The sequence below is a fragment of the Amblyomma mixtum genome, chromosome 3 (assembly GCF_055824585.1).
Source record: "Amblyomma mixtum isolate Tamu chromosome 3, ASM5582458v1, whole genome shotgun sequence".
Taxonomy (NCBI): Eukaryota; Metazoa; Arthropoda; class Arachnida; order Ixodida; family Ixodidae; genus Amblyomma; species Amblyomma mixtum.
In genome coordinates, this window is record NC_143014.1 from 393,925,929 (window position 1) to 393,949,936 (window position 24,008).

Genomic DNA, 24,008 nt, shown 5'->3' on the forward strand with positions numbered 1-24,008 from the left:
AACTTTCTGCTCGCGTTTCAGTTTCGATTATCGATTTTTGCCATGACCGGCGCCACCGGCACCTTCAGGGCCGGCGTTAATGGCGAATCGGGCCCCCGGGGCCCGATTCTCGATATTCGTCAATCCGCCATGAGCGGGGCCATGGAGGAAGGAAAGTTTTCCTTCCTCCATGAGCGGGGCATACCCGTGACGTGTGAATCGAGGCGGTGCGAAAGTGCGTAACAGCAGAAGAATAAAAAAAAAGTATGACAAAAAAATAAACGTATTGTCTGCTACTTGGCGCCAAGTACAAAAAACACCGCCGAGTTGCGGCGCGAAGGTGAGTTAGCACAGTAACGCCGTAGAGATGGACGGTGAAATGCGTTGCGGCGGCGGTCTCGGCGTACTCGCCGCACACATTAGCTGAGTGATGGTGCTGAATGCGACGCTAAAGACCCTGTGGCCGGTCGTCGCGGAAATAAGAGTTTAGCGGTAATTGTACTGCATGAAGCGACCGCTTATTGCCCGAAGCCATCGCGCAGCGTGTCGCGTCTCCGTACTTGTGAGATGAGATCAGCGTCACGGGGAGAGGAATTGGCGGAGAAACGGCTGGCTCTCGATCGTAACCTCAACGCATCAGTGGCGTTTTAAAGCTTTACCTCACCGTGTCACTTCTTCAGGTGCATATAGAACTTAACGTTACCCTTGGTTACGTTTGCAAGCGGCTGCGCACGAAACGCGACTGTGAATCGCGTCAAGTGCAACGCTATGAGCGCGTACGTCTTATTATCAAAAGCGTCAAATGCGATAGCAAAATAGGGAGATATTGTTTCCCGCCAGTACTTGAAGAAAAACAGACACAGCTAAAAGTCCACTTTCAACAGAAGCATGTATTTCACGGTGTTGGCGTTTCACTTAATCTGAATAGGACATGGAACTCATCTTTTGCTTTGTGAACATTAACTAAGTCTGCCTGCAAGCAGACTTAACGGACTTTATATAAAAGCACCTCACGAATGCATGGTGTAGAGTGGCAGGTACATTATTTCATTCAAATAAAAAAAAGTTCTCAATAATGCTATTTAATTTCAATGTTTGAAAAGGCCCTCAATCTCGTTAATTCTGTCTAACAATGAGCACACATCACTTACCAAGGGCATATCGGCAGCTACACCACTCGTGTGATGCAAGTACACACCAAATGTGAGAGGTGAAACATAATGTGTCATGCCCATCCCTATAATTCCTTCAGCTATGGGGCAGAAACATGGAGGCTAACAAAGAGGGTTCAGCTTAAGTTACGAACAACGCAGCGAGCTATGGAAAGGAAAATGATAGGTGTAACGTTAAGAGATCGGAAGAGGGCGGAGTGAGTGAGGGAACAAACGCGGATTAATGACATCTTAGTTGAAATCAAGAGGAAGAAATGGGCTTGGGCAGGGCATGTAATGCGAAGGCAAGATAACCGCTGGTCCTTAAGGGTAACGGAGTGGATTCCAAGAGAAAGCAAACGTAGCAGGGCACGGCAGAAAGTTAGGTGGGCGGATGAGATTAAGAAGTTTGCGGGGATTCAGTGGCGGCAACTGACAAAGGATAGGGTCAGTTGGAGAGACATGGGAGAGGCCCTGCAGTGGGCGTAGTCAGGCTGATGATGATGATGATAATTCCTTTGCTGTAGGACAACAGTAATGCATCTACAGCAGCACCAGGCAGCTCCTTTAATTCAATGCAGCAACATTCCTTGTAAGAGGGCAACGTGTGATGTCAAGAGAGGTAAGTCGGCTGGAAAAAGATATCTTCACATATGCTACTCAACATTCGGGAACGGGACAAATATAGAGGGGGATAGTGAAGGTGGAGGGTGATGCCACATCACAAACAGCTAATGCAGTGTGCAAGACACTTGCTTTATTTGCTTCATGCAAGTTATTGGTTTGGTTTATTGGGGTTTAACATCCCAAAGCGACTCAGGCTATGAGGGACGCCGTAGTGAAGGGCCTCAGAAATTTCGACCACCTGGGGTTCTTTAACGGGCATGCAAGTTATTATCATAGCATGCACATACACGTGTAATATCTAGTGCACATGTCATATCAAGCCTGAACATGTCTCAGGGTGAGGTCAAGGAGCTGAAGGAGAATAAAAACAACGGTGAGTTAAGAATTGAAGAACACCAACACAACAAGAAAAGCACAAGCATGCACAGCAGCAAGATAACACACAAAGGGGGCAAGAAATGCAAGGCTAACATGGCCCATAGTATTTGAGGGAGGCAGCATCACAGACAAGCAGTGGTATTCTGGCAAAAGGTTCATTAATGCAGCTTGATAACACTGGATGATGTGGATTGGTTTTGGCAAGCCCTGTGTACTCCACGAGCAATCTACAAGAGGCCTCAGTCATGTTTCTAGCCTGATGTGCAAGTAAATGACTTTCCCTCTGTGCACACTCCTGACCACATACATATCAGGGCCATTGTTGGTTCTCTTTGAGCAGTGGATCACAATGCTGTTAGGCAACATTTACACCATACGCTGATGCAATAAAGACCCTGTGATGCCACTATTGTGCACTGAAGGAGAGTAATGCTCAATGAAATGCGTTCACTCTCAAAGTACTTTCCTTTACTGTGAACTAAAATAGACAACCCTCTATGTACACTCAAAATATGACATCTACAGTTCAGTGCAGATGTAGGTGCTGAAATGTCGGCAAATGTCTGAAAGAACACTGAGGACTAATCAAAGTTGCTGTGCACCAGTAGATTGCCACATTCCAATAACAAAGGGCCTACCTGTACTGAGAACAAAGCTTGTGTACAGCTCAGAGATTATTTGTTCAAAGAAGCAGTTCAAAATTAACGTGGTGAAACGCGTTGGCAGGAAGGCTATTACAGCCCTTGGTTGGCAATAACTTTATTAGTCCCACTTCAGTGGATCAGGTGAGGGTGGGTGAAGGGGTGCTGAACAGGGTGGTGACGGTCCTCAGGCCACTCTAGGTGACCAGGCACTGTTTGGCTGCGGCGACCTCCAAGGCCCAGCCCATGATGCAAAGCTGTAGCTCTGCCTGTGAGCTGCGCAGAGCAGCCTCCCATCGCTCCTGTGATTCCATCCCTTGGAAAGGAGGTTTCGGTTTATTTGGGCAAGCCTGATAGGTGCGTTTAAAATCTGCTTTGGTGCTCAAGCATAAGTGACAGGTTGGAGATTTCTCCCCTCTGTGCATGTATTACACTCCTTCACTGCATGGAAAAAAAAAATAGAACACTTAAAATGCCTAGTGGTATGTGCACATGGAGGGTAAATTGGTTTTTTGAGCATGATTAAGGCAGCTTGAAAAATGGTAAGCAAGTCTGATTCAGAGTTTCCACGAGGAGAGTGTTAAATAAATGAACCGGAACAATTCATAACCAATATAATGATAGAACAGGTTGCAAAATGTTGATGAAATTACAGTCATTGCAAGTGCCGGTGCAAAAAATTTAAGCCTCCTGAAAAATTACTATCTTGTACAGCTTTGCTAGCTATTTTCTCTTGAAGTTCAAGCAGAAGTATGAAACCAAACCAAGTCAGGTGGAAACAGGCTGCTATTCTTTTTCAACACTATAAGAATAATTTTTTTTTCTGATTACCACCAAGTAATATCATTAGTGCTGTATTGTATATGATGGCATCGCAATTAGTGCTAAGAAGTTATTGGGTGCCATGTGCAACCAGAAAATAAAGGTACCGAAAGCCTGCACACACCACTGTCAAGGAGAAAGGCTGCCATTCAGCAGGAAACCCAGTGTTATCCAGCCGGCATATTGTGTCAAAAAACATGCTTCACGCGTGTATGTCCGCAGTGAAAGTCACTGTAAAGAGGATTTGTAATCTGAATCAAACGTCAGCACATGTCTGAAACTACTTCACTTTATAAAGTAATACATTTTACGTACAACAAATTTTAATGAATTTCTGTCTGCCTTGAAACCCATGACCCCTGCATCGCCATCCAGGCACGCTACCAACAAGGCCGTGTAGGCACATTGACTTTCCCGATGTACAAAGGGGAGGGGGGGAGGGAGTGATGTGTGGGTGCTGTCGGCTTAATTTGAAGCTGAGTAGTGTAATTACTGCAGTGAACTAGAGATATGCCAATTAGTGACAAAGTAATTACAGTAACATTACGTAGGTGAACTGCAGTGTGGAAGAGTTCAAAGACAAGAATGTGGAACCTGTGTTGAGGCAATTGTGATAAATGTGTGACCACGAATAAAGAACAGTGACTGTGTGCGTGAAGAGAAACCGCTGCAGGGAGCCATGAACACTGTCGTGTCATACCCGTGAATGCTGAGCTTAAGTGTCCCCCTGCATTTTTGGGGAGTTGCCATGCCTCTTAGGTGTTGCAAATTGCCTAAAAGGAGTGAGGTGTCTTTTACATGCACAGTGAAAAGTTTGTGGAAGCCATTATTGGCAAAATAATTTATTTTTATCACTGAACTTCATGCATCCTAGAATTCATTATGCAGCCTAACTGCGAATCATTACCTATAGTGCAACAATACATACTGACGAATATGTCTCGTCTACAAAGATAAGAATTTTTTCAGGACAGACCCATCCTTCATAAACGTTTGACAGTGGTGTACATGCACATTAGTGTTGCCTAGTTTGCAAACTGAAGTAGCCAGCAGTCAACTTTGCTAAACAGAAAAATGGCACCACGGACACTGATGGTCCAGTCACACTAAGGGTGCAGAAGGTAAACAGGTTGTCTAGGATTTGTCTTAAAATGACCAAACAGCATCCCCAACTTATATGAAGCAAAGTGCAAGGTGACGAGTCAATGAAAATGGGATCTAACACAGTTTCACAGGGGGGACAGGTGGGCAGTGACCTTCCATTCAATGTTGATAGAACAGCACAGAAAAAGATCCCGGACCTGGGAAGACTGCCTGCATAACCCAGAAAGATCAATAGCATTTACTACTACTACTATTATGATCCATTTCCAGCTGACTTATTGAATCGGATCATGCCCTTCCAGCTACGAAATGCCATTTGGAGCTTTATAATTGAAACACAAATTATGTCCAGCTGCATAATTTATACTTCCAGTTACCTTCAACTGAATTAATGTACAATTTGTAGGTTTTCGTTAGGGGTACAAATTTCAGTTAGAAGATGGGAATGGGTACACGTGTCAGAACGCTGGCCAGGCCTTGCATTTTCATCTGGGAAATTGACCATGAAACAATTACGTGACTTTTCCTTCAGCAAAAATAGTTCACTGCTGTATAGCTACGTGCAGCATGTGAAAGAAGCAGTTGAAAGCAAGCACACAGAGGCAACCAAATGCCATGAGGCAAAGCATGTTGTGATCTTATCACACAAACAGTGCCACACAAGACGTGTTTTACCCTGAAGAAGAGATGTTGTAAATAACTAGAGACACAGCGACCATGCTGTATGTTGAGCATGTAGAGTACTAGCTCTCAACAAACACCAAAGCAAACAGAAAAGCCTGGTGAAAGCATGTCCAGTCAACACCCTGGTGCTAGAAGGAAAACATTTTGGTGGCTTCCTGTCCTTCACTGAACTTAAAGCACCAAATAAAATGTGCGTTGTGTACAAGCAGAACACATAGGGAGGCACCACACGAAGGGACGGCACTTCTTCACCATCACCAAAGCATGTGTTGAAGCACACACTCAGCAAGTTGGCAGACGGTAGACTGTAAACACTTGGGACACTTCCTGACTCACACAAAACTGCAGCACCCGTCAAAAATGATTTCTGCTGTCATGGATACCACCAATATGGTCCTATTTAAAGAGCAGCACCAAAATGATGAAGACTTTACCAGCTTCCTAGCAGTATGCTATGAAACTTGAAGCAGAGCAAATGTGCGCTGATTACTTGTGGCATAGCTACACGAGAAAACTTCCTGTCTGTCAGGTAGAATCCAAATGGTGCTGTGTCCTCCTCCTTGTCGTAGATGTTGGTGCTCCTGCTATTATCCCCACTTGCCAGTGGTGTCATGGTCCTGCAGCTGAGTGGGGATGAATATGTTGTGTTGCACAGTGCAAGCTCCGCTGGCCTTCGCAGAGAACTCTTGACCATGCTGTACGATGACCATGACACCTTTGCAGACACCTCACGTAATCGTTCAGGCACCCGGTATGGCCACCCAGCTAGGCAGCCAGTGCAGCCGAGGGGTGAGCGAAGATGAATCTGGCATCCCGGTTCCCGAGCACACGAGACCCCACGGTGAGAGTGGTCCGCCACATCTGCATAAGATGCACACCATCACCTGCACGTTAATCATTAACGCTGTGCACTGAAATCTCCCAACGAGCTAGACACTGCGTTTCCAAATATGTGAAATTGTTGAAGCCACAAGTTCAACTATATTCTAGTTTTACGTACAAATGTAAAATACGCTGACTGCAAAATCAATCATTAGTATCAAAACGAAGTGTTGCCATATAGCTAGAGGTACTTGATGGCACATTTCCCAAACTGATGGACACAAATAATTAATAGAGTCTTTTTATACTCAAGAAAACCGCTACAGAATGCACTGCAAGGAAGGGCACAAGTTTAACTGTTTATGACTACCTTGAGTTTTTTAGTATAAGCATGCTTTTGCATTTTGCACCAATCGAAATGAGGCGACCTTGACATTGTCACTAAGAGAAATCCAAAGCCACAGAACAACATTGCGTGTCACCCACACCTATCTCCACTGTCACCTGAAAAGTACAGACATGATTAATTTACATTATTTTCATATGTGGTTCTATTTACACTGTTCTTCATTGCTCAATAAACTATATATAAATGCAGACAGATATCATTAGCCGCATGCAATCTTACTGCAGGCAAACATGCTATCCCTTCATGCCTGCCACAACACACTAAGCACGTGCTCACCAGTTTGACGATTTCCATGCGGGTAGCACATGGAAAGAGACTGCACATAAATGGGTCATGGATGGATCCCGCACAGACTTCTTGTGGGCTGGAACCTTCATCGGCAGGATTACCACACCTGTAAATAAAATGTACAAGACTCATATATATCTGTTTTCCGTGTGCCCTTAGAGAAATAACGTTTTCCACCCTCCTACAGTAATTTCCACGTGACTGCTGTGTAACTGATGATGTAACACTGTTATGAATATTTCAGCTTGAATAGCGAAATCACTTTTGTGTACTTCATTAATAATGCTTAAGCCAGGTTACAGTATTCTTTTAGGGTTTCACGCAATTTTTTTCCACACTTAAGGAAACGACGCCTTCCAGCTGATTTCACTGATGCTGCCTTTCACATTCATCAACACCAAAAACAAAGAAACCGACCAACGTACTAGCATGCTAGGCTTTGTTTTCTCAACTTGGCGCTGTGTGCAAAAACTGAGAGACAGTATGATGGAAAAAGCAACGCGAAATGCCGAATACAAATTTCGGACTCGCAGCATGCATCCTGCATATAGCACGATGGCCGCGTGCAGCACGCTGCATTGCCATGCTTCATCATCGGTCAGGGCAGGTAAACTGTACAGCCGTTGAATAAGCGTGTACTACCGGCAGTTTTGTCGCACTAAAATACAAGATTTTGATGGGACCAAAGTACTTTTTTGTAAATACCGCAGATTTGAATGAAGCGATTTCCGTGTGTGTACAGTACACACCCTACACACCTCTCGGGCAATAATGGCCCTTAGCAGCTGAGAAAGGTCAGAGCAAGAAAAAAATTAAATCTGATATTAACAAGTGATGCGAATTCAATCAGCCACTGTTCTGCTTGAGGAAAGATAGGTCAGAAATGGTAAGAGAACTAAAGTGGCTGTTTGGGCTTGTTGGTCAGTGATCATGGTTAAAGAATGCAGCGCGAAACGACAAGGACAAACGAAGAAGTGGACAGGACTGGCGGTCGACGCCAGTCCTGTCCACTTTTTCATTTTTCCTTGTATTTTCGCGCTGCATTCTTTAACAGTAAGAGAAAACTGTAAATCTAATTTACCAAATATCATTTTAATCATTTAGGGCCCTTTGCTAACAGGTAAAGACCAACATTACCCAGTTTGTGCACCCAAAGCATCATCATGAAAACTGGGTGAAACCCAATTCCTGCTCATGAACTAGCCACGTGATGTTTTCCGTGTCATGTTGCATGGCATGAATTACCGCGGAAGAGTTTTCTTTATGCTCTTTCAGAGTGCAGTTTAGGGAGATACCAATTTCACTAACTGCCAGCGAGAACCAAGCGCTACAGTATCCACCTCGTTTGCAGTGGGTTGGAACCCCAGCAGTGCTGGGACGGTTGCCTAGCCTTTTTGAAATACCTACAAAGGCCATTCAGTTAAAAGCACCCAGATTACAATATTCAGCAAGAGCTTTCCTAGCACTGTCAGCGCTGGAGATGGTGCAATCAAAAAAGGTGCCACCTACCTGTAAAAAAGGTTGAAATTGGCCCCTCGTATGCAATAAAAGTAAACACATGCAGTGCTCACAAACATCTTGTTCATTACCTGATTTACATCTTCAGTGAGCTTCAGTATCCTTTCAGCACTAGTCTCAGAGGAGCTTGTCAGTGAAATTTCTTTTCCTCATTAACTTTGTGCAGCATTTTCTGCTGGAGGGGCATAAACAGAAAGGCAATATGCAGCTCTGCAGAGGAAACAATGTGGCAGCTGGGTATGGTCTCAACCGACTGTGCTGTAACATGGTTTTTCTATAGGGCCAACCAAGTTGTTAGTAATCTATTCATAGGCTTCATTAATCACCGACAAGGCATGTTGGTAGGAATACTTTATTTGGCACAGCAGTTCTGGCAGCAATGGGTATATTCCCAAGCAACCACAGATATCCGTCGGACGTACGAGCTAGATCCGAACGTCCTTTGCCGAGATCGGACGTCCATCGGACGTACGAACACAATCCGATTTCGGATATCCGTATTCGTACATCCGCCAGACGTACGGACAGTGTCCACTTTTGTATATCCGCATGAGAGACGAGGTGTACGTCCGAAGGATGTACGGCCGAGTATTTTCCCAGGCCATGAGTATGGACGTTTTTTATTTCACAGAATATTCGCGTCTGTCGTGTATGTATACTGTTTTATTTGCATCAGTTGGAGGGTTTGACGCGAAGATGTTTGTAAATTGGTGCGATTCCACTCCTACCTGCAGTGCAAGAGCCTCCAACGAGCTAAATTTATCTAAGAGGAGAAGCAGGTGTTGCAGAATTTTGCAAGAACTCAATGCCTAGTTTCATAATTATAAAACTTCTCCAAATTAGTGGAGTTCTGCGACATGTCCTCTGTTTTGCTAGCTAAACTTGCCATTGAAACCATTCGTAAGAATCAAAACTCCCGTTCATTCTGCTATCACCATCATCATAGATGTCACTTCGTGGTCAGTCCAATCCAATCCATCAGTACGGCTCCGTAGCGCTGTTGTTTTGCCGCGTATTGTTGTCGCGCAGAGCTTTATAGCTCTGTTATTATAATGTGTGGCTTTGTTCGGTCTGTGGACGAAAATAGTATGTAACTTAAGCAATTCGAAAGATACGGGAAGCGCCTGAAGCTCTTCTGGAACACCGGAATCCCGTACTGCGTCGACCTTGGTGTAAAGAAGGCTTAGTGCACATGTGATTGCCTACGAAGGTATGTATCCAGTACACTTCTTGGAACTTTGCTTCTAGGACAATGCAGCATGCTCATATAACATTCGTTCACAGGGCAATGGGAGCAGTAAGCGCGAGTAGCTGGCTTCCCCAAGTGTGTGTGCTGTTCTCACACTTTCGGGAGCCTACATCACACAGCTGCGGGAGCCCTCAACTCGCGCGGCTAATTCCCACTCCTATTCAAAGTTGCGGGACGGAGTATTTTCGCATCTTGTTAAGGCATCGCTAGGTTCACTCTGCCTATATAAAGAGTGACAACGCGCGAAAGGCAGACCATAGGAAGCACGTGTAGTTCGCAGTGGTTCGCAACGGAAGCTTTGCGGCTTTATGCACAGTCGCGTACAGTGCTGCGCAGGTTAGTGCCCTAAGGCCCATGAGAATAAAGAACAGATACATTGTCAAATATGGTGTGGAAAAGTGAGAGCTGTTATTGCCTTATACTTATTGAGGTGTTTGTTAAAGTGCATTGTCTGTTATACTTGCAGCATTAAACACTTCTATTAATTGGTTATAATGTTTTTACTTGGGCTGCTGCATTGTGCCATTTGTTTCACGTGACTGATGTTTGCCGCGTTCATTTTATTTCAGAAATCCTGTGGGTGGGAAGATTACGGATGTGTGTCCAAGCTTGCCAAATCTGAAGAGTCACATTTAAGAAATTTTCCGAATATAACCCATTGCTCTGCTGATGTATCATCAACCACAATAAAATATGCGTGCTATGCATCAACTTGTTTTTGGTTTTATTGCATCGAGCGGAGTGAAAAAAGCACGCATGCACCATATATGCGAATATTCGAGAAAGATCCGCCAATGGACGTACTCAACTGGACGTCCGTCGGCGGGCGAACCGTATACCTTTGGCCACCTTTCGGACGGCCGATGGACGTCTACCGGCTGTTTGCGGATGTTCAGCGGACGTACTGAACATCCGAAACAGACCTCTGTCGGCCGTCCGAAGGATATCGGTGGTTGCTTGGGTTGTCACTCTGCTTGTAGGCCAAGGTGCAGACTTGTGAGCACGTTCTTGAGCCAGTAGCCTGGAATGATGGATAGGTGCCTTGGACCAGAGAATGCTGCGTCATGCATGGTCGGTTGCTGCAGTCCCTCCACTATTGGCAGCCATATGCAGGGTTGGATGCCATGAAAAGAGAAAACAAAAGTGGGCAAGCTCAGAAAATTAAAATGCAACTAATAAACCACTAACAGAAACCCACAAACAAATGCACACCCAAAAAAATGGAATGCATGCAAGAGAGAAAAAGATAAGGACATCTCCCAATTGTGTTCAGGAAAGTAAAAACAGCGCTAAATTCTACACAAACCCCACAGAAAGACTGACAGGACGGGCGCTGCCATCTTTCTGTGTGGTTTGTGTAGAATTTAGCGCTGTTTTTACTTTCCTGAACACAATGTCACACCAACTAGCCCAGCAAAAGGTACTGTTAAACATCTCTCAACAGACTATCACAGCAGCCTATGCACTCCTGTAGTGGCCTTGTGCATGGACATTTGAAAGATCTTAAAAAAAAGGATAAAAGCTGCATTGTTCAAGAAGTGCTGGAAGAACCACTTACAAAAAGAAGTGTGCACAGAGCTCAAGAGAGAATGAAAATAGTCAAGACAAACAATGAAAGGGTTTCACTGGGTCAGACCAGTACTAATTAAGAGAATCAAATTATCAGGTTTCAAGTCTTGGCAGTTAAGCTTTGCCAGCCCACAACACTGCCGCATTTCCTTTTGCGGCTTCCGACGCTGGCACACAGGAGGTCAAAAGCTTCATATACTAAACCCAAAACTTTAAATGGGGGGTGGGGGGGAGACACCTAATTTTTGGTTGGAGTCTTTGTTTCAAACAATGCGTATTGCCCCAGGGCACATATACATGCTGCACGATTCATATATGCACTATAAATAATTTATTACCGTGTCACTTATACTGAGCGGTTTCGCTTTCTGAGCGCCGGGGTGTGTTATGACATCACTCCCAAGGAAGAGCAGCAGCCCTGGTCACGCGGGCTCCAAAAGTTGAGACAAAGGGACTGCTGCATCGTCTGCTCTCGTACACATGCTGTGCACAGCAGGGCTTTTCGAATTGCCGACCGGTACTACGATATGCTTAGCAAAGCCAAGTGGGTGAGGGGCAACGGCGAGTTCTGAAACCAAGCAGCTCACATGGGACGATCTCAGTCGGAATACGCAATTTCAGCGTTGTATTTAGCTTTGGAACACTCTGCCCATTCTAAAAGGATAAAAGGGCGCAACATTTTCTGGGAGTCTTTTTGGTGATCTCGCGAGTATATTGTGCATTCATAAGCAGATAAAATTTATCTTGTACAATGCATTTTTAAAATAAATATATGCTTTCCTTGTGCTTTGCTGTGTATGAAATTAAAGCTAGTTCTCAGCAATGCTGCTGTTCCCGTTGCAGCTTGGATAAGCCCTTGTGGTCTAGATGCCAACTGAAAGCAGCGTCTGCTTTCATTGGATGAAATGCTCCCAGTGCAGTGCATTGCTGCTATCCATAATGCACATAAAATACGAATCCAATCTTATTCAAACCAATATCTTTCTGCGCGCTTTACATAGTAGAGTTTCCTTGCGGTGTGGATGGAATAACAAAAATCTGCGGAGAAAAAGACGAAAATGTAGCCGTTAAATGCATTCCTGTGTTAAATATGCTATCTAGGCGAGGTGAAGCATTCAACAAAGAAAACTAAAAGTGGGCGTCCAGCAAGCTACTCATCTTGAATTCCCGACGGCCGAAGCAAGAAACATAGTGGTGATAATAATGGATAGTATACATGACCAATTCACAGAAAACAATTAATGAAGCTGCATTGAAAAGAGATTTGCTTTCCCTGTTGAGAAAGCTCCTTTTACAAAGTCCATCTCTTTATTATAGGTGGCGACCCTTTTCTTTATTCTTCCCAGAATTTGATGTTCTCTGCCAAGTGCGTGTCAACATCAAAATTTTAATTTTGAAGCAGATAATAGCAATAAACTTCAGAGCAAATACAACTGAATATTCTAGGGTAGTTCAGATATCAATACAGATAGTTAAAATTACAATACAAACATGTTTGCTCAAAATTCAGCAATGAAACGAAATATTCCACACCAGTATTTTACTCCTCACAATTTATCACATCCTAATGCTTATTCAGCATCTCAATGAATGAGGGGAAATCATGTAGAATGGTACAATTTGCCTGAAGCATAACTGTGTGTAGGGAAAAACGTGACAGCTTGAATTTGCTAGCTGGCAAGTGGAGATGCTCTTGTCACAGTTCGCACTGCAAAGGCGTATGACGTGATGTCGCACACTGCTGAGAAACAAAAGATTACACAAAAAAATCAATGAACAGCAGCTTACGCTACAACGCGAGTGAGAGCTTCCACGCTGCCTCGTGACAACTAGAGACAGCTCCAACCGTGGAATGCTGTCCCAGATGCATCATTCTTGACGGCACATATGGCTCGCTTAACTCTTGTGTATAGGTTTCACCACACTGCAATCCCTAGCCATAACGGGCCCACAGATGCTGGCACATTTCAATTAAGAATCTGTGCAGCAATTTCGGCAGCTGTTTTCCTTCTCGCCAGACGAAAAGTGCCTCAGTGATCTGGGCTCTTAGATTTGCAAGTTTCTTAAAATTATGCTCACAAGTTTCTGCTCTCTTTTAATGGTTCATAAGAGTGGTGGCCATATGTGCTTTTACAGAAGAAACAAGGAGCATCACTTTGAGAAAATGCTGGAAAATTATCTAAACGAAACACTGTGCATGCTTTCAGGGGATTCATAAACTGCTCATTGTACTGCCAGAGATTATTTCAGGCTTTCAAAGGTTGGTTTTTCCATCAGTGAAAAGTACTGCCGTTTCCTGCCTTTCCAATGAAGGCACCCTGTGCTCACTCTGGCATCCCTTTCGACAGCAGCAATGCCATGGGACAAGCACCAAGAGATTTCCATAAAAAATATCAGCTTTCTACGACCTCATCAGCACAGCTCGAACGGCAGAGAAACTAGCCTCTATTTGTTTGTTTCTGCAATGGCCTACAGGATTGACGAGGCCCGAGAGCAAGATTTCCAGATTGATTTTGATGCCACGCTAGGGTGGCGTGGCACCTCGCATGAGTACACTGAAAGTGCATGAATTCTGTACATTACTATTACTACTGCTTATTCCACAGAAAATACTTTTGAATGTAGCTATGTCTATTCATACGCACCAGCCCAAATTTACTTTGGAGTCCAGCAACCTGTACAGAATGAACCAGTATATACAATGCTCATCATGGATGACAAGAAAAAGACACCCAAAACAGACAGGCTGCCATGCCTGATACATGTTAGAAGCAATATGCCACGCCAATGTGAGCAGGCCGTGTGCTGGGCACTCACAGACCGTTGAAACTTGCAGTAGACCACTACGTTAATTTCAGTCAGTCCTTTTCCCCAACTTGGCCACTTTCTTCATCGTATATCCCTCACAATCCCAGATTTCCCAGGTAAACAAAATTCCCCCGACGATCCAAGGTTGCTACACACCCTGTAAAACCATCACAGCCCTTCAGAGAAATACAGTAGAACCTTGCTGTTCTATTCTTCGTTCGTGGAATCTGTCGTTTAACAAACCCCAAAATTATACGTGTTACACTATTTTTCTTGACAATACAAATCCTGGATAACGTTTTGAAATGATTCCTTGGTGTACATGTCCATAATTTTGTCAAATTCTGATGGTATGGTGCATTCAGAGACCAAGAGAAAATGCCAGCCAAGCTAGTCATCAGTTTTCGATGCTTTGCCCAAATGTACCTGAGCACTGCAGAGAAGGCTCCGCAGCTGCTCTGCACAAAAGCAAGGAGACAAAGCATCTTCAGAGCGGCGGTGGCTCCTTCACAATGCACAAGTGCAACGGGACAAGGTACCTGAAAACGCCAAGGAATAGATGATGGATTGGATGTGCCATGAAGCTCCAGCCTTATGTAAAACGAAAATATGGAAAGAACTTTTCAAAACTTGTGCCAGCACACTCACGAAAGTTTTAATGAAGTGAAAATGCCAATAAATGCCAGGGATTAGGAAATGGCGCAAAACATGGACATGGAGACAATCACGTGCAGACCAGCAATCAAATTTTTCGAAGCTCCTAATTCAGGCTTCTTGCATAAAACACTGCACTCGGAACATCCAAGAAAAAAAAAATGATAAAGGAGACAGGAAAAGGGGGGGGGGGCCAACCTTTGCAGACGCTATTGTGTCAGGATTTTGCACTCATTGAAAAGCAGAGTGCAATCACCTTGAAATCAGTGTGCAGCCGAGCGGCTGCCTAGGGAACTTCTCAGTGTCCTTAAGTTTTAGCGCAAACGATGATACCCCACCCAGTTGGCCACATGTAACAATGCCCATGAGAACAATGAATATTACACACCGCAGAGCATGTGCAGAGGAGGGAATGGCCAAGAGCATTTTGGAGCAGTCTTTGTTGCAAGCCAAAATTCCACTAGGAGCAGTTTTCAAGTTTTGTAGCAGGTGACCAATACTGAGAGAAGGTAAAAATACGGATGTGCAGCGTTTTTTTAAAATGCATATTATTTGAAAGGAAAGTTCACGACTGCTCTTAATGCATACACCACACTGACATAATGAGACATGTTGGCGACATGATGTAGTGTCTAGCCTGCTTGCAGCTGCTTGACGTGTCTGGAAAGAGAGCACTCTTTCCTCCCATTGTCGAGGAAAAGGGGGTGCCAGCCTGTCCCCGCCACAACAGAGGCCCATCACCAGCCTGTTTGCAGGTGCTGCTGTACGAGCAGTCATAGCTCTAGCCATGCGGGCGTGCCCATTGCTGTAGCTACTGCTTATCACTGTCACATGACTGCATCTCTGCAGGAGATTTCAGTTTTCCTCCTTGTGCTGCACCTACCACTGCTGTGTTGCTGGCTGATCTGCGCCACTGTGCAGCTGTGGCCCAGCCCCATCTCATGTGTTGTCATATTACCAACATTGATTGTCATGGTCAGTGTGCTTCCCACATGAAATAAGCTGCAGTGTGTCTCACATCAGGACGAAGCTCTCAGTATTGACAGCCACAATGCCTGTGAAGGGGTCTTTGCAGATGTCCTGCAGCAGGATCGCATCATCATTATCATCAGCCTGACTACACCCATTGCAAGGCAAAGGCCTCTCCCATATCTCTCCAATTAGCCCTGTCCTTTGCCAGCTGTGGCCGCCATATCCCGGAAAACTGCTTAATCTCACCCGCCCACCTAACTTTCTGCCACCCCCTGCTATGCTAGCCTTCTCTTAAAGGCAGTTAAGGACCAGCAGTTATTTTGCCTTCGCATTACATAACCTTCCCAAGCCGCGTTCGAGGCTGCACTGTAGCTATGCAATTAAAAGGTTTCGTGTGCACATTTTTTGAAATGCATCAGGTTCAAGGTTGAAGGTTTATTTCCGCAACTGGGTGTTGCGAGGACAACCAGGGAAAAAGCTGTATAGACAGCTTGAGAGGTCCTGGCTTCCTCTTACAGTGCAGCATTGACGGTGGCGGAGTACGACATCAAACAAAATGTAAGTAAAGTATGTTCGGTACAGAGAATGAGACATGTACGTTCAATACGCAGTACATTGTGCTTATAAAAGAAAGAAGAACTACATTAGATCAAAGAGCCTATAAAGGCAAACACAGGGAGGAGAAAATAAATGACAGCAAAATTGACAGGTGCACTCAAAGTGGTAATAGGAAGAGAAAAAACTACATGAACATTTGGGGCAATTCTTTCAGAGAAATATTGGATACATCAAGATTCTTGTGGCAGTACAACTGGTTCAGAAGTGTCGGTAAGGTATGCTGCAACATTTGTTTGCCATAGTTTGTGCGGCATTTCTTAACATTCCAAGGCTCTGCTGCGCGGGTATCATACACAGTTCTGCTTTGCTCTAACCCAGCAAGTGTAAGTAAGAAGTCATCATTTTTCATTATGGCGAGTTTATATTTATAGCACAGGCTGTAGTTATACATGGACTTCATTGGTATGACGTTGTGTCGATGGAAAAGGCTCGCAGTGTGGAAGAAATATGGCACTTTACATGCAATGCGTATAATTCGTTTTTGTAACACTGTGAGTTTGTTAATATCTTCAGCTGTTGTTGTTGCCCACACCATACATCCGTAGTTGCCTATAGAAGAGAACAAAGAGTGGTAAAGTAACATGTTGACTGACATAGCAAAATTAAAGCAATTACGGCGCATGATACCAACTGTTCTGGAAAGTTTCTGAACTACGTAATTAATATGGTCATTCCATGACATATCTGCTGCAAAGTAAACGCCCAGAGTTTTCACAGACTGCACAAACTCTATTCTGGTATTGTTTAATTCAATTAGAGGTAGTTCAAAGTGTTTGTGACGTGGGTGAAACATGACTGCTGCCGTTTTACTAACGTTAATTCTTAAGTGATTATCAAACGTCCAAGTATTTATTGCTTTTAAGGTTTTATTAGCTCGATTTGCAAGATCAGCAGTTGAAGTATCCGAAAAAAACAGACTAGTGTCATCTGCGTAAATTATGTACTTGGCAGGTATAATGTTTTACCAGGTAGGTGGATATATTTAGGCTGCTTTCAGTTTGGGCATATTGCTACTTTGCACATAATTTTTCTGCAGTGCCACGAGGTATGCCTTAACGAGGTTTTACTGTACTTATGAGTAGTAAGGTTGCTGAATTTGATGCGTCTCAATGCGAAATCTGAACAGATTCATACACCTCCTGTAGTGAGGCCCATGACCCAACTATAAAAGTGGAGTTTTAATCTACTGCTACGCGATGCATTCAGAACAGGTGCTGCCCTTGATGGCCTCACAGCCGCCGCGGTGGCTCAGTGGTTATGGTGCTCGGCTGCTGACCCGAAAGACGCGGCTTCGATCCCGGCCACGCCAGTTGAATTTCTTTGGAGGAGAAATTCTAGAAGCCCGTGTACTGTGCGATGTCAGTGCATGTTAAAGAACCCCAGGTGGTCGAAATTTCCGGAGCCCTCCACTACGGCGTCTCTCATAGCAAATTGAGTCACTTTGGGACGTTAAACCCTCTAAACCAACCAAACCAGATAACTTTGACAACAATGGCAACACAGACATCAAAGTTTGCCTTCAAACTATAGCTCTCTACCATTGGTGCCATGTTTGCCGCAGCTCTACTGTCATTTTCCACAGTGGCCAACTCACAACTCACCTCAATTCTGACCGCGGTGCCAAACCGGTAAACAGCTTTTACGTGGTACTGTGCGGATGGATCTTATGGCCATGCCACTGCTCAAATTACATCACACCACCTTCTCTCAGCCCCATGGCGACATTCCTAGCAAAGGTGGGGGAAGGAGGAAGTAGGAGCACCACGAAAGCCAAATGTACAACAAGGACATAGTGCAGTGGCCTCGCTCAAAGCTCTTGCCTAGAGCTCAAACAGCACAGGCATTTCTAGCTGAGCTTACAACTTTGTCGCACCCAAGTTGACAGCTCACCATGCCACACACATCACAATAATCACACACGCCAACAATGCTACATCTCTTTTAAGATCTGGCAAGATGATGTTAAGCCATCTATGCTTTAACCAACCCAAAATTCTTACCACTCAGTCCAGTAGATGAACTTGGTTCTCTTTGGCAATACATCCAGCCCATTACTGTTCACACCTATGGTAAATTATCATTTTGACCTCTCAGATTCCCTCATCAAGAGGCATCACGGAAATTAGTTAGCTGTTTGGTTCTTGGGACCAAGAGCCATTAAGCAATAACTACAATTTCTGGGTAAACACTCCCTGAAGGGGCCACGGAAAATCCTCCACCAAGGCTGCAAATTCTACTGCTTGAAGAGGCATCACTTTTTGTTGTTTATTTATCAGTTTATCTGTACCTCAAAGGCCCAAAGGGGGCATTACATGAAGGGTGGGCTGACATATGACCTCCTGCCACAGAATTTTTCAGAAAAGGCAAACTGAAGAGCTAAACTGCCCATCCACATCCTTGAGGCTTTTTTCCTCTCATAATTCTTACTCCACTGGAAGCCCTGTGTCGGTGCTTGAATCTGAATGCCACACACCCATATGTGTGCAGTACACATCTTTTATCAACACAGCACCACGTAAGATCATGTCAATGCCTCATTTGGGGTCAAGAGCTGCAAGTGCACAGAACAGTAGGAATGAAACGAAACGCACACATGCTGTGTGAGCAATCCATGCGCTCCATCTTCTCTAAAAGTGAAACTACAACAAATATCTACTTTTAACTTGTGAAAAAAAAAGACAAACATAGAAGGAACAACACAAAACGACTCGTCCTTGCCCTTCCATGTGCTCTTCAATCTGCAGTGGCCAGGCGGCGCCACTGGAGCGCTGCGCACAGCGCCACCAACGGCGGCGCCAAGTAATTTGAGGCGGCCGACGCAGCCGGGTTCTTTCGAGTCGTGCGGCGGGAACCATGTCGGTCGTCATATTTTGCGGTTTTAAGGCCATTGAAGACCTTGACAACTACTTCCGACCACCGATACTCGCGAAAGGACGCCGCCTGCTCGAAAATGGTCACGTCTACAACGTGAAAGAAGTCGACCAGCGAGACATAACCGCGAAGTGTTTCTCGCAACGGAATAGGCATGCATACGACGTTGAACTTCGCGTAAGTAAACAAAGCTTTTTTTGCTTATTCTTGCCCACGTGCATGCTTCTTGCCTAAAACACTGAAGGAGAGAAGGAAGTTTGAAAGAGGTTAATCGGGTTGTTGTTGTTAATCGGGTGTTCTTGTTCGCTAACGATGGCACATTTTCCTCGCGATTTCGTTCCGCAATTTCACAACATGCCAAACATTTTCCTTTGTCACTCGCAGCTTGCCACTGGGCCGCTGAGGTTAGAGGAAGGCAGGTGCAGTTGCCGGTACGGTAGTCTTGGCGACTGCAAGCACTGTGCGGCTGTAGCATGCTTCATAAATGAGCACGAGCATGCGTCCTGCACCAGCGTTGCTCAAGCGTGGGGAAAGCCGGCGGCTAAGCCTGCGCTCAACGACAAAGCATCTATCAGTGAGCTGTTTGGAGGTATGACGGCTTGTTATCACTAATGATGGAACGCACTACCGACTGCAACAGTTAACTCATCCGTTTGTCACTTTGGCACTCCCATGCACGGAAGCGCTCTGATGCATTTTCTAGCAGCGCATGTCTGTTGATGGGATACTTATGTTTGCCTTGTCACCACTCATAGATTGTGCATGTGATTTTTGGTGCTGTAAGCGTGCTTGCCCGACCGTTTGTATGAATGAAAATTTAAATTGTGTCAACCAGTCGTGGGTAGGCTTTTTTCTAACAGCACTACTAATGCAGTTTTCGCCCGGACTACCCAGGAAATTATTCCTTCTTAAGAGATGTGCTTGTGAATGAGTGCACGTGAATTGTTATTAACTTGTGCACTACTGTTATGATGTGTGGTTGTCATCCTCTTCCTGCCTTTAGAGAACACCAGTCCTTTCGTCAGCAGAAAAGAACCCCAGCAGTTCTCACCATTTTACGTCCTTGAGCATTTTAAGGGAATTGAGTCCCCATTTACAGAAGTGCTCCAACAAATGGAAATTAGTGAGTCTGAGATTGCTCACCAGCAAAGCGTACGCGAAGAGCAGGAAGAAAACAGGAGATTGTCGCTTCTTGGAAAGCTCAATGCCTTGCTTCAGCCGCCGAGTAAGCCACTCCATGCATTGGAAATTTGTGGCGATTTCCCAAAGGTGGCTGTCAGGAAAAAAGATCACTTCCGAAGCATGACAGCGCAGGAAAGGGCATTTTATGATGAGCGCGTTGTGTGCAAGTCATTACCTGACCTCTGTGTGGAGACAGCCGGGCAGTCCAGCTGTTTAAGGTATGCCAGTGGTTGCAGAGTAATGTTTCAAACAATATTACCCAATTGATGCACCATTTTCCATTGAATGTGTTGCAGGTGGCACAAGGAACGCAGGGTGCGTATAACCAGCTCAACAGCTCACACTGTACTGCGGACGCGAAAAACTCTAGAGGAAGTTGCACAAGGTATCCTTCGGTCAAGAGCATTTTCATCTGAGGCTACAGCATATGGTACGTATTCTTTTTTCTTATGCACAAAGCATTCTTCACCATTGTGGTTCTGTACACCTTAGGACTACGGATGGAACCTGTGGCCAGGAGGGAATTTGAGCAGCAACATGGCATCGAGGTTGTTGAGGTGAGTGAAAGGTCTCTGCATGTTTCTGAACAACGTGCTGTAATACTAAAGATAAATGGAATCACAAATAGATTTGCAAAATCCATATTTGTACTCCAATAGTTTAACATGTTCCTCAAACTGCTAGGTGTGTTGCTGTGCAATGAATGTTTACATTATTGTGCGTCAAACTAAGAGGCAGTGCTTCTTTCAGGTGGGCCTTCTCCTTCACCCTGACCAGCCGTGGCTCTGCGGAAGCCCTGATGGCATTTTCAGTCTTTCTAATGAGACGTGCTTGCTTGAAATCAAATGTCCACACAAATGCAGGGACCAGCCCATTCTTGACGCCTCAGGAAAGACCTGTCTAGAGTACCTCAAGCATGATGGGGACACTATAATACTGAAAAAGTCGCACAAGTATTACACACAGGTTCAGCTCCTTCTGTACCTGCTAAATGTAGAGCAGTGTTTTTTTTTCATTTATTCCAGTAGGGGAAACATTACTCTTCAGATAGCCAAGGATAACGCTTTTCTGCAGCAAGCAGTACCAGCCCTCGAAGAATTTTACTTTGATTGGTTTCTGCCAGCCCTTGCAAAAAATAATGTTTCAATTGTATGAATATTTCGACAGCTTAAAGGAAAATAATTCATTTCAAACAGCAGGGACACCAAAGTCTTCATTAAATTTTTTTCTTTGGTATGATTCTTCAGGCATTAATAAACAGCAATCGTCAGAAGTACTAGCATAACCCTCCTAACAGCCTGCAGGGAACAACACACCACAGAAAGGTTTGGTTTATGGTTTATGTGGGTTTAACGTCCCAAAGCAACTCAGGCTATGAGGGATGCCGGAGTGAAGGGGTCTGGAAATTTCTACCACCTGGGGTTCTTTAACGTTCACTGACATCACACAGTACACGAGCCTCTAGAATTTCGCCTCCATCGAAATTCGACTGCTACGGCCGGGATCGAACCTGTGTCTTTCGGGTCAGCAGCTGAGCACCGCAACCACTGAGCCACTGTGGCCACCCACCACACAAAGGAGACATGATGCTGTTCTCTGTGATGTGTCATCGTTCCCTACCGGCTGTTAGAATTGTCAGTGACGAACTAACTAGCGGAGTATTAGCTTTTTCTTAATTGTCAGTAGTAGTTTGCCCGTGTGAACTAGACAATCCGTGTTCAAACTGAACAAGACATGCGATGGTGTACTTTTGGGGACAACTGAGGCTGATAGCTCTTTTATGTGCTAGTGGCTTGAGGCCACACTTTTTGAGCCTAAATTTGAGTGTATGTGCATTTGTGGCAGTCAAATGGGGTGCTAGTTGAAAAACAGGATGTGGTAAATGCAGCTTGGTCAATTGGTCAATATTTGCAGCCTGGAGACTTTTACACCCCAATAATACAACAATTTGTAATGTGGGGGGGGGGGTTAAGAAAGTGTAAACTCATCACTGCTTTATTTATTGTTTGTTCGCTCCATGTATTATGCCAGCATGCCGTCCGGCTTGAAGTAAAGATGCAGTAATTGTCTCACTTCTTAGTAAACATCCCAATGGTATGAGAGGGAAGGGATTGAGAGAAGAGGAGGCGCCATAGTGAAGAGCTGTATATAAATTTTGACCACATGAAGTTCTTTAACTTGTGCCGAGTTTCACCATCAAAACGCAACACTGCAGCTGGAACTGAACATGCATCTGCGGGCTCAGAAGCGGACTGCTGTAACCATTGAGCTACTACAGTAGGTTCAACAAACAGCTATTATCTCTTCTGTAGATCTGCATGGCTTCAAACTCTTAGGCAGGAGCCAGTGCTCGATTGTAGAAACTGAAGCTACATTAACTGCTACACGTAGGATAACTAGACATGGCGATTCCTGCTTACTAATGTCTTTCCAGTCATTCCAAAGGATGAACATGGTCAGTTTGGCACTCCTTTTTTTTTAGAGGCAGCATCTACGAATACAACCCTAGAATGAAGCAACAGATGCCCTTCAAGTGCCAATGATGTTGACCGATTCTCATGCTTTTGTGGTTAACAGCGTAGCGTGACGTCACAGGGGACAGACTGGTACATAGGAATTAACCAGATCATACGAACCGGCCAACGCCATTGGCAGCAAAGGATATGTGCTGCAACATTGTTCAGCCGTATCAGACTAGAAAATTTATATTCATAATGAAGGTGCTTTACTTGAAATGAGGCAAAATGGGCCTTCTTTTACCACTATTTTTAACTACTGTATTCAGCCATTCGCGAAAAAAGGTTAACTATGTACAGGCAAATCATCGTATATTTTTCTCTTCCAATCATCTCACCAGTGTGCCATTTACTGATCATGGATAGGCAATAAACTGGCATTTCTGTGCAACACTTGTTCTTAAGAGCATGATTAATAAAAATGGCATTGATGTGGTATTTGCAGTCTTTGTTTATTATTAGACTTGCTAGACCAGTGCAACAAAAAGCTTTCAGAACTGCTTGTCCTTCTGCACAGTTGTACAGCATGACAATGAAGAACAAACATTAAAACAGTATCTGACGCGCTGTAATACACAACATGAACACCCATAAAACAAAGCTAAAGAACCACTCTGGATACAAATGCACAATAAACTTGAATGCTGAATGCGGTGCTTGTCTTCAAGATAGCCCCTCTCTACAGCATGAGACATCAAGGCATGAAATGTTGCATGATAGCATTTAGCACACACACTCTGTCCTGTTACTACAACAGCACAGATCTCAATTGATAGAAAGCATTCCTAACAAATAACTGCCTAATACACAGAGCATAATACACTTGTGAGAGCATAGTTGAAGGCCAGTTGGTGTGACAACTTTTAAGGATCAAAACACTGAACTAATACTAATACACTTAACACAATTACAACAGGAATGTGGTTTTATTTCAAACCAAATGATCTTGGAACAAACAAAGCTTCAGCATATAGTCTTGTGGCCGCGAAAATCTGGTGCAGGTACAGCGGTTAACGGCACGATGAGCAAAAATTAAACATACGCACTATGCGGTATATTAGCTGCGGGCTTGTTAGAGCTCTGATTAGCTGAGCAACACCATGCCACTTGAATGCCCTACAGCCAAGCCCACATGACTGTAGATGG

General features: G+C 44.4%; 1 protein-coding gene and 1 long non-coding RNA gene across 2 annotated transcripts; both read left to right on the top strand.

Moving 5' to 3' along the window:
• Positions 1 to 8,861: 8,861 nt before the first annotated feature.
• Positions 8,862 to 10,383, top strand: LOC149357215 (uncharacterized). The gene is made up of 2 exons (XR_016289889.1): positions 8,862 to 9,633; positions 10,242 to 10,383. It is a non-coding gene; the product is annotated as an uncharacterized LOC149357215 (long non-coding RNA).
• Positions 10,384 to 20,043: 9,660 nt separating this feature from the next.
• On the top strand, positions 20,044 to 22,889 carry LOC149357216 (uncharacterized). Its single transcript, XM_089576536.1, has 4 exons — positions 20,044 to 20,776; positions 20,839 to 20,903; positions 21,097 to 21,347; positions 22,829 to 22,889. Exons 1-4 carry the CDS (start codon positions 20,632 to 20,634, stop codon positions 22,887 to 22,889), a joined length of 522 nt encoding a protein of 173 aa, XP_089432662.1. The 5' UTR covers positions 20,044 to 20,631.
• The last annotated feature ends 1,119 nt before the right edge of the window (positions 22,890 to 24,008 follow it).